Source organism: Physeter macrocephalus, chromosome 12 (assembly GCF_002837175.3).
Source record: "Physeter macrocephalus isolate SW-GA chromosome 12, ASM283717v5, whole genome shotgun sequence".
NCBI classification, from domain to species: Eukaryota; Metazoa; Chordata; class Mammalia; order Artiodactyla; family Physeteridae; genus Physeter; species Physeter macrocephalus.
Genome location: NC_041225.1, coordinates 48,901,909 through 48,913,502, shown reverse-complemented (window position 1 = coordinate 48,913,502; position 11,594 = coordinate 48,901,909). Strand labels below are relative to the sequence as shown.

General features: G+C 43.3%; 1 protein-coding gene across 3 annotated transcripts in view; it reads right to left on the bottom strand.

Moving 5' to 3' along the window:
* Positions 1 to 6,364: 6,364 nt before the first annotated feature.
* Positions 6,365 to 11,594, bottom strand: part of LCLAT1 (lysocardiolipin acyltransferase 1) — a 194,886-nt gene continuing 189,656 nt past the window's right edge. For all 3 annotated transcript variants that reach the window (XM_024118510.3, XM_055089096.1, XM_055089097.1), the window contains one exon: positions 6,365 to 6,887. In XM_024118510.3, coding sequence (XP_023974278.1) covers positions 6,385 to 6,887 — 503 coding nt within the window. In that variant the 3' untranslated portion in view covers positions 6,365 to 6,384. The remainder of the gene's footprint in view (positions 6,888 to 11,594) is intronic.

Here is an 11,594-nt window from a genome sequence, read left to right as displayed (position 1 = left end):
TATCACCACGACAGGAGGACATTTCAAGCTAGACTGATGAGGAAACAGTTCAGAGAAAAAGTGGGATTTGACAGAATTTGGGCTGTGAAGGAAGCACCTTTATGAGCAAAGGTGGGAAAGAGCAGGGGGCAGGTGAGTTTTAGGCAGCCAGTTGCATTGGGGTGAAAAGGTCCACATCTGGGGACAATCCTGGGCCCGAGGATAGGGTGGATTGGAGAGAACTGGGATAGGTCGAATCTGGGCTTCCTGACATCAGCAGGAAGCCACTGGGGGTGGTGAGAAGCAGGGTTCCATGATTAAACGGGTTGTGGGGAGATCAACTGGGTACCGTGGATAGAGATCGGCGTCAATCTCCTGGAGCAGGGAGAACTGGTAGGTAGTGCTGACTTGCCAGGTCTAATGCAGTAGGAAGGAGGAGCTGCCCCTGAGGAGGAAGGCACAGGTGGGGGTGACGGCTTGACTGTCAGGGCAGGCGAGGGAGGGATGAGTGACACCGTGAGATTCTGTGCCTGCAGTGCCGGAAGAAAGAGGACTGCATCAGCCAACAGGGAGAGACATGAGAGCTACAGGATTTGTACTTCAACAGATTTCCCACGGAAAGAAAAATGCCGTCCATACTGTCTTGCTTAAGTCGGGTGGTCTGGGTAGAGGTAATGATTAAAGTATTCAGATGGAGCGGTTGTTGATGAGGTTGTCTGTGTACAGCTCTGGAGAACCTTGGATTCCCAGATATCCCCTGGTGTTGATGGGAGGGGGAACCAAGCTCCTTTGTTTCTCACTGTGCAGGGTCAGGGACCCTCTCTGCAAGCTGTGTTGATTTGCTCCCGGCTCCACTGGGAGGTTTGGGAAGTTTCATAGTCGAGGTGGACATCTGGCCACCCAGCGTCATTGTATCCTGTTCTCAACAGCAGCCCTCTGAAAGTTCATCCCTCCCCAGCACTTGGTCCCTGTGGTCCAGGGGAACAAACTCTAGCCCTGGCTCCAGGGGGTGGTGAGTAACCCAGGGACGCAAGTCACCTAGTTATTTCCAGGCGAGTAAGTGGTTCAGGAATGAGCATTGCAACCCACCTTAGGATTTGTGTTAAGCCACTGGGGAAGCAGTCTCTCTGGCTCTTTCCCACCGGATTTGAACCTGAGAGGATGTAGGGCTGAAGTGACTGCAGGCCTCAAGTCACCGTGTGGATCCTGGGAATCAAGTCAACACAGCCAGGAGAGCGCAAGTTGTCTTCTAGGTATTTACTTTAAAAACATTTTGTCGTGAAGAGCGCATTGTATGAGTGTAGGTTAGACTCTGTGACATCCTAGGGCTTACTGGCTGGCATCTGAAGCACCTCATTGAAAACCTACCCTTCCCAGGGAGCTGCTGAAGCCCTTTACATAATTTATCAGTGAAATGAGTGATGTGGGAGCACATGGGTGACTAGAAAGACTATGCTCTCCTCTCCCCTTTGCCTGAACAGAATATAGACATCCCACCAGCCCCATGGCCCAGTCCTGGAAACCCATTCTTCTGGTCCCTCATGCCCCCTTCCCAGAGAATGACATTGGGGGCTCCCCTCAGAGTGGATCTTTCAAGCAAATGCTTGTTGGAGAACTCGAAGACAGAACGGGGCGCTGCAGAGCTTAGGTTCTGTAGGGGAGGAAAATCATTTTTCCTTCTACCCTTCTGAGTTCTTGGCTGAGACTCCTGTAGTATCAGCCAGATTAACAAGAGGAGAACAATAAAAAATTTATTAGCATGTATCCCTCATGTATTCATGGAGATAACCAGGGGAAAATGAGCAACTCTTCGAGGTGGCTTAGAATCCAGGCCTGAAATACCATCTTAATGGAAAAAGGGGAGGAAGAAAGTAGCCCTCGTAGGGGATAGTGAATGTTTTTTAGGAAAGATGAATGGACCCTTGGAATAGATGGGGGCGGGGTATGGCCTTTTGTGACAAAGTGTGTGGGTGTGAAGTCTCCTTTCCTGTGACAAGAGTCAATCCCCTCTGGCTGATGAAACTCCCAGGGAGGGGATTTATGGCAGTTGAGTTCCTTTTGGAGGATCTGTCTTCAGGCAGAAAAGGAGAGTTCAGAGACAGCCCTTCCCTGCATTTGCTGTTTCTCAAGTGCCTACAGCTGAAAATAATCAATATTCCAAAGTGGTATATTTGGGGTGGCATGTCCTGAACTCCTACACTCATATATTGGGGTGGCATATTCTGCTACCCTTCAGTCCCATGATTTTTGTGCGTGTCTGTTTGCTAAGTGTATTTTCATGCATTTGTCAAGCTTTGGTCCAAGAATTGCTTTCCTAGTTCTGTATTGCCTGACAGTGGGGGAGGGGCGTGCATAGAGCAACGTTTACCTCTTACAGCTAGTGGTGCGGATATTTCCCATGAGACCCCCCTCCCTTGTGAACGACCACACTGCCCTCAAGCTGAACTGAGACAGAGGAAAACCAAGTTCTGATGACATTCACCGAACCCTGAATTCAGCTGCGGCCCCTGGACTTTTTCAGTGATGAAGGCGGTATATTCCCTTTTTGCTTTGGCATTATGTTTTAAACATCTGTGAAAGAGAGTCCTAACTGGTCAGCTCTTCCTCAGTACCACGTGTTATAATACAATAACAGTACAGCCTCCAGTCATTCCTGCAAAAAAAAACAGAAACCCAACACACGTGTAAACTATTGACTTCACTCCACTTTATTCTGAGATGTATACTACAGAGAACACAACTCACAAACATACCAGTGGACATAAAAAACTAAGGCCATTCTGTGAGTTATTTTGAAAACGTAGTGTTTTTGCACATAATCTTTTTAAAAATGAATTACCAAAGCCAAGATTCTCTTCTGAAATAAGAATTTAAGGTCAGCACAAGACAACTTTAGGGCCATGTCTAATCTGAAGCTTATCATGTGACAAGAGCATTTCTGCAACATAAACAATAGCCCTGAGGCAACCTCTACCTCCACATAAAGCTCTCTTTCCCAGATGTCATCACAAAGTAGTATTTACCACAGTGACCAGTGTTTTAGAAACCATTGTTCTCCCAGTGAATAGCAAAAAGAGACTTTTACCTAAGAGACACATTGCAGAATTCTTGGAACAAGAGAAAGAAAGGGACCCGTAACTAAGGCACTGAAAGCACATTATTTATATAAAGAAATGTAAACAATTTAATACCAACAGGCTCCCTCCATTAGTCTCTGTTATAAAAGTGCACAAGGGCAGCGTCATCAGGCCAGAGCTTGAAGTCCGAGTGAGATGGGAATGTCTCCCCTCCTGGCGAGTTCAGTCTCCTCTGCTGATGGACAACGTCTGATGTAGGGCTATGGACGTAACTAATTTCAAAGTGACTCAAGTGGAAGCTGGGATTTCTCCCCATCTGTGTTTTAGTAGCCTAACAAACAAGGATTTTATTAAGAGCTTTAAATTAATGGGCTCCGACATTTATTTTTCTTTTAGTCTTTTACCATGTTCTTCTACTGAATTTTACAATGACTTTGGCTTGTTTCATCAAAGAGGCCTGGTGGGAAAACGTGTGACCTAATCAGTGCCCTTCCGTGTAGGTTTGTATTTTAAGTATAATGGTTCATGTCCCACGTAAACCACACTTGCTTTATTTAAATCTTGTCTGAATGGTAAAGATGTAACAAATGGACATACAGCACTGTAAACATTTCAAACTCCACTGAGTTTCCTTTGGATGGACTGGTGAGAGTCCAGATGCCGCCAGACAGGCGGCTGCTGAGTCCAGAGCGAGACTGGGAGGTGGGAAGGGGTCACAGCTGAGGCCAAGCACAGTACCGTAACTGCATTAACCTCTACCTGACACTATCAATTAGAGTCCAAATCATGGACAGTGTATTTCTTTAAATAAGAGAAGAAAAAGTTGTGTAGGAAAACACAAATGATTACAATTTTAAAAGAAGCCTTATTGCAAACAAAACAAAACAAACAAAACCACACCAGAGACCAAAAAAGGCAACATTTTTCTTTTTGAAGTTATTTCTAATTCTTAGAAGTACAATGTCTCAGTTTCAGTGCTTATGAATCCAGGGTACTAAAAAAGAGTTTGCATTTTATCTTAAACATGTTTTTTATGATCAAAAGAAAACATGTTTTAAAAAGGAAGAGTTCCCCTTTTACAGGTTTCAAAGGGCTCAAGAGGACTCGCCATTAAAGCCGGACCCTGAACCAAGGAGCCTTGCGCAGTTGGAGGAAGGGCAGCCGGGCTACATTACAAACACCTGTGGAGTAGAAAACTCAGCGTTTCTCTCTGACCCAGGACAAATGCAATCCTGATTGTTAAACTATTTCTTATTTTCAAATATAACCAGAAGTCTGAGAGAGACCTAAATTAGAAACCTCTTTTATTAAGGGGGGAAAAAAAAAGGTTAAAAAAATAACCACCTTAGAAACCAAGGAAGCTGGGTCTGGAGCAGATGTGCGTAATAACTAATCAGTAGCCCCGGCAGGATTAAAAACAGCCTTGGGAGAGTAGTTAAATACAGGCTGGGCTCTTCAGCAGAGGCACTAGTTAGTTCTCTTCCAGTGAAAATGACATGCCAACAGAGTGCTGCGGTGGCTTTCTGAAAGAAGAAGAGTCTGCTGGGTAAGTCTAGCTCACAGCGCGCTTGCCTGTCGCGGCAATGCCGGTGTCCGCTGCCTGCGGAAATCACCGTCCAGCACAAAGGAGATGTAATTCAGGAGAAGGCACTGGCGCCAAGAGTACACAAAGCTAGAAACTGTGTTTGAAGCTGGTTCAAGGCAGGAATAAGCGGACAGGTTTTTTTTTAACAGTAAAGACTTTTAATTGCCCCATATCTTCTGCTGCTCTGACCGGCATTCCATTAGGACCAAAAAAAAAAAAAAAAAAAAAGAAAAAAGTAGCTGCAGGGCTCCAGCGGAGTGGAAACAATGACCACACATTTCTTTTTTGCCTCAGAAGGAGATTGGTGCTGTTGACTTGCTGAATTTTCCACTGACTCCAAGTAACAGGAATATTTAGGTGAACAATTGGTAAAAAGTGGGTTTTACTAATGAAAGAGGAAACCTGGGACTAAAGAGAGAGAGATCCCTCCCTATCATTTAAAAAGGATTCATTTTTGTGTGACCATTTTGGGCTCAGCGGCCATGGCTCACGGGCCCAGCCGCTCCGCGGCACGTGGGATCCTCCCGGACCCGGGCGCGAACCCGTGTCCCCTCCATCGGCGGGCGGACTCCCAACCACTGCGCCACCAGGGAAGCCCACCATTTTGGTTTTAAGAATAAAACTTGTCAAGGCTACAAGGATTGAATAATTTAGGTTAAACCATTACGGCCCTGTCTGCAAGTGCTGCTGTTGATTTAGTGGCAGAAGTTAGACACCCATATGCACATGCAGAAGAGACAATAACCTTCCTTTTTGTGGCAGGTTTTAAAGAAATATTTCAACCAAGACACAACTTCAAAAGAGAGTTTCTGATGGCAACAAGAGAACGTTCTTCTACGCTTTCCTTTAAAAAGGTAAGTGACTTGATGTATACCGTTTATGAGAACGTTCTTCTACGCTTTCCTTTAAAAAGGTTAAGTGGCTTGATGTATACCGTTTATAATGCAGAAAAGCTACACCTGCTAACAAGCTGTAAAGAAACCAGCACTAAGCATGCAAGGTTACACAGAAGTGAAGAACAAAACTGTATGAATTCCTAGCTTTACAAATTCAAACTAAGGTTTCTGAGTGGAGAGCCTGCGGTTGCTCCCTGAGACTTGTCTAGCTCTTATTTTCCACGTGAGAAAAGGGCACCGGTGGTCTTCCGACGTCTAGGTCAGTGCACGGCTAAAGGCCAAGATTTCATGCGTAATGAAGGGCTTCCTATTAAAATGTTTGTTCAGCTTAAGGACAAGGGGTTTCTGTTTTCTGGTCTTAAGGAAGGATGCAAGGGTTTGATTGGCACAGAAAGGCGTGCGGGGACAGGGCCAAGAGGGAGCCAGGAGGAAGGGCCCTCACCTCCACGGTCAAGCGCCAGCACTTGATCTGGGCCAGTGCTCGGGAGCCCCAGATCTGCCTCCTGTCTGGGGAGTTTGTTAGGAAGCACGATTGGGCCTTTAAGATCTTGTGTGTACCTTGTCTGCTAACAGCCTGATGATTGTTTACTAATACTCTGGCCCAAGTTATTTCACAGCGATCGCTCCCTGCTACACAGTGTTGAAATTACATTCAGAGATTAAAAAAAAAAAAAAATCGTGTGTGTAGCAATATTTTCCCACAAAACTAAGTGCAAAATATCTTTAACAAATAATGACGATAGTAAGAAATATTTGACATAGTCATGCAAAAACGCATCTCGGTTTACAAAAGCTTAGAACATTTTCAAAATATCCCCTAGGTTTTTACACTGTGAACCTTACAATCTTACTCCTTTTTCTTTGTATTTAAATGTGGCCGTTTGTGTAAAAAACGGTAACATGCAAGTTCGATGATCTCCAGTCCACCAAATATTCTCTCCTGCAGCACGAAGATGACAATGATGATTATAAAATACCACCGAACAAGGCTGTATAGATAGATGAGCAGGCACATTGCAGGGCTGAACAGGGTCCAGTACAGTATGGAGAGAAATTTGACCACAAGGACCCTGAGCTCAGACTTGCAAGGTGGAATGACAGTCTCCCCGGTAAAGTAAAAATTCTTCTCCCCTTGATAGAAGGAGCGCAGCCTCTCCTCTTTCTCTTCCCATCGCTTGCGGCACCAGAGCTGGAGGTCCTCCTTGGATGTGGGGAGGGTGTCCGCTGGGTATCGGTGGACGTGGAAGTGGATCTCCTTAGGAAAGTCCCCGAGGAGGAGGTGCCTCTCTGTCTGGGGAATGTTGTGAGGGTATGCCACCGTGATGTCGTGGACAGCATCCAGGTTCTTACCTAGGTTTTGGAAAAGATAAAAATACAGATGGAGTAAAGATCAATTCAGACAGTAATGCTGATTCACAAAATCAGAACCAAGATGAACAAACAAGGGCTGTAAATACTCGTGTTCCTGTGCTCTTGGGTCAGTATTTACCAGTCATTTTTGGCTTTTTTTCTGCTTGCTAATTACCACAAAGACCTTTAGAAAGAAATTACCTTCATTTGTAGAAACGGTAATCTGCCATTCTAGAACTAAACGAATAAGCACATTAAGTTAGATTTGAGATAGGAATTAGAGCACAGACAGCTCTTTTACACCAACAGGACTCACTGTTTTGAGACCTCCTATAGATAATAAATACACCCTCTCTCCAAATAAAAAACTTGCTCACCATTAACCCAATATTATCACGAAAGCTACTGGAAAGAAAAACTCAGAATCAGACTTGATGAAGTGGTCAGACATGCATGAAAACTTCCATATGATTTTTTTATTTCTAGAAACATCAATGTGAAGTCTGAATAAGACCCTGACCCAGTACAGCACCATCCTTAGAAATCTCATGATTTAGTTACTTTGGGGTTAAGTGTTGTCGGCAAAGTCATATGCCAGATGCTGGAGATAGAGAAGTGAATAAAATACGGTCCCTAACCTCACTGCAGAGCTCACAGCAGAATCGGGGAGCCGCAAGTGCAGTGCCCTAACAGGGGCCTGTGGAAGAGGGGAGGGAGCTGGTGAGGCAGGAGAGCGATGGCAGGGTGAACCTCCCAGCAGAGAACACTGGGGGGCTGAGGGCACTAAGCATAGGCTGGAGGCATTCGGTTAAGGCCCTCATTGTCAAACTTGAGAACTGGAACTCAAGTCTGTAGGTGACAGAGGAGCATCTTAAATGGTGGAGAACTACTTAAGGATTTTAAATAGAAAAGCGACCAGAATTTGTTTCATTTTAGCAGGGATTAGCTTGGGGGCAGTAATAAGAATAGTTTGGAGAGGACCAGGGGCAAGAGAGGTTGGAAAAGTAATTTGATTGGTCATTACAAGGCAAGAGATGAAGAGGAGGTAGAGACTAAAGTAAGTGACATGTCCAAAAAACTCACGAGGAAGAACTGACCTGACAGAGTGCTCAACTGGAGAGGGGAGAATGAGCCCGAGGTTTGTTTCTGCTCTGGGTTCTTGAACGGACTGTGGTGGTGGGGTGGTAGTTTTGAGATTAGAAATGTGAGCGGAGTTCGATCTTTAAGGAATCAAGAGGATCACCTATGGAACCCTGTAATGAGGCCCAGGGAGGTTAAGTTTTTTGCCCAAGGGCACACAGCGTGTTGATGCAGTCTCTGAATGTTGCTTTCTTCCGTATCAAGTTATCTGCAGTGAGAGACTTTTGATGTGAAATTTGCAATCACAGCACCATATGAGGTCCACGAAATTAATCTGTGGTGGCGGAAATCAGAACAGTAGTTGCCTGTGGGGGAGGGAACTGATTGGAAGGGAGCATGAGGACATTTTCGGGGGGCAGGGACATTCTATATCTTGATTAGGGTGTGGATTACATCAAATGGTACATTTAAGATCTGTGCATTTCACTCTATTCAAATTTTACCTCAATATTAAGAACAGTAAAGATATGAAGCAACTTTCCCACCTTAGCTCACCAAGTTTACCCTTACTACTGAACCATTACTGAACCTCTATAAATATTTACTGTCTGTCTCCTCTACTCTGTGATTTACTTTAGGGAGAGAACCAGGTTTCAATCTGGTTTCATAATTGCCTTATAAAATACTCAGCCCTTAATAAGAGCTATGTCATAAAAAATGAGAATACCTAAATCAACAAGGTTTAGGTTCAAAACCAGAGGGACAGTCCTTTAGGGACCCTGTGCACTGTTGACATGGGAGTAGAGGAGGCAGTGCAAGGCTGGTAGAGGCAACTCTACTGCACTTGCGTCTGAAGTCCTAGAAGAGAGACTAGGCCCAAGCCATTTGGCTCCAGAGGAGGGAACTGAGTCCGGTGGTTAGAAGCCACAGGGAAAAGCTTTTTCACAGCTATCAAGAGGCGATGTGTTCACCATTTGAGAAAAGACTGGTTGACCACGGCCTGGGGTGCTGTAGCGGGAATTTACATGCTGGAAGGTGGGCCATCTGATCAAGCATCCAAAGACCAACTCTTTCACTGGTACACTGAGTGTGATATATCCACTAAGAAGGTAATATAATGTGTCTTACCTGTTAACTCACCTGCATTAAAAATTGAGCAGCCTTTTGTCAATTTAGCATCAATCATGACTACCCTGCTCCATCACAGATCAAACTTTTCCTTGACAAGCGAGTTTGATATTTTAGTGCTCTCTCTGCTTGCAGACCTCAGAGCCTGTTTCTTTATGCCCACCAACCAGAGCCATAATCCTTGCTCTAGCTGTCTTACCTCCACTTCATCTACACTTTCCCCACTTTCTCTCTCAATGAGGGAAAAGACATGTCTTCACCTCTTGGCACATGTCATGCCGCTTGGCTTCTGATTCAGAACTGAGTTTACATTTCATTTACTTTCAAAACTCCTCTGCGAGAGGGCGGACAGCAGAAGCAAGAAGAACTACAATTCTGCAGCCTGTGGAAGGAAAACTACATTCACAGAGAGACAAAATGAAAAGGCAGAGGACTGTGTACCAGATGAAGGAACAAGACAAACCCCCAGAAAAACAAAAAAATGAAGTAGAGATAGGCAACATTCCAGAAAAAGAATTCAGAATAGTGATAGTGAAGATGATCCAGGACCTTAGAAAAAGAATGCAGGCAAAGATCGAGAAGATGCAAGAAATGTGTAACAAAGACCTCGAAGAATTAAAGAACAAACAGATGAACAATACAATAACTGAAATGAAAAATACACTAGAAGGAATCGATAGCAGAATAACTGAGGCAGAAGAATGGATAAGTGACCTGGAAGATAGAATGGTGGAATTCACTGCCACAGAACAGAATAAAAAAAGAATGAAAAGAAATGACGATAGCCTAAGAGACCTCTAGGACAACATTAAATGCAACCACATTCGCATTAGTGGGGTCCCAGAAGGAGAAGAGAGAAAGGACCCGAGAAAATATTTGAAGAGATTATAGTTGAAAACTTCCCTAACATGGGAAATGAAATAGCCACAGTCCAGGAAGCACAGAGAGTCCCAGGCAGGATAAACCCAAGAAGAAACACGCCGAGACACACAGTAATCAAATTGACAAAAGTAAAAAACAAAGAACAATTATTGAAAGCAACAAGGGAAAAATGACAAATAACATACAAGAGAACTCCCATAAGGTTAACAGCTGATTCCTCAGTTAAATGCTCCAACCAAAAGACACATGCTGAATGGATACAAAAACAAGACCTATATATACACTGTCTACAGCAGACCCATTTCAGACCTAGGGACACATACAGACTGAAAGTGAGGAGATGGAAAAACATATTCAATACAAATGTAAATCAAAAGAAAGCTGGAGCAGCAAAACTCATATCAGATAAAACAGACTTTAAAATAAAGAATGTTACTAGAGACAAGGAAGGACACTACGTAATGATCAAGGGATCAATCCAAGAAGAAGATATAACAATTATAAATATATATGCACCCGACATAGGAGCACCTCAATACATAAAGCAACTGCTAACAGCTATAAAAGAGGAAATCGACAATAACACAATACTAGTGGCAAACTTTAACACCTCACTTACACCAATGGACAGATATCCAAACAGAAAATTAATAAGGAAACACAAGCTTTAAATGGCACAATAGACCAGATAGATTTAATTTATATTTATAAGACATTCCATCCAAAAACAGCAGATTACACTTTCTTCTCAAGTGCACACGGAACATTCTCCAGGACAGATCACATCTTGGGTCACAAATCAAGCCTCAGTAAATTTAAGAAAATTAAAGTCATATCAAGCATCTTTTCTGACCACAATGCTATGAGATTAGAAATCAGTTACAAGGTAAAAAAACGTAAAAAACACAAAAGCATGGAGGCTAAACAATACGTTACTAAATAACCAAGAGATCACTGAAGAAATCAAAGAGGAAATCAAAAAATACCTAGAGACAAATTACAATGAAAACATGACAATCCAAAACCTATGGGATGCAGCAAAAGATCAATAAAACTAAAAGCTGGTTCTTTGAGAAGAGAAACAAAATTGATAAACCTTTAGCCAGACTCATGAAGAAAAAGAGGCAGAGGACTCAAATCAATAGAATTTGAAATGAAAAAGGAAACGTTACAACAGACACCGCAGAAATACAAAGCATCCTAAGATACTACTACAAGCAACTCTATGCCAATAAAATGGACAACCAGGAAGAAATGGACAAATTCTTAGAAAGGTATATCCTTCCAAGACTGAAGCAGGAAGAAATAGAAAATATGAACCGACCAATCACAAGCACTGAAATTGAAACTGTGATTAAAAATCTTCCAACAAACAAAAGTACAGGACCAGATGGCTTCACAGGCGAATTCTGTTGAATATTTAGAGAAGAGGTAACACCAATCCTTCTCAAACTCTTATAAAAAGACTGCAGAGGGAGGAACACTCCCAAACTCATTCTATGAGGCCACCATCACCCTGATACCAAAACCAGACAAAGATAATACAAGAAAAGAAAATTACAGACCAATATCACTGATGAATATAGATGCAAAAATCCTCAACAAAATACTAGCAAA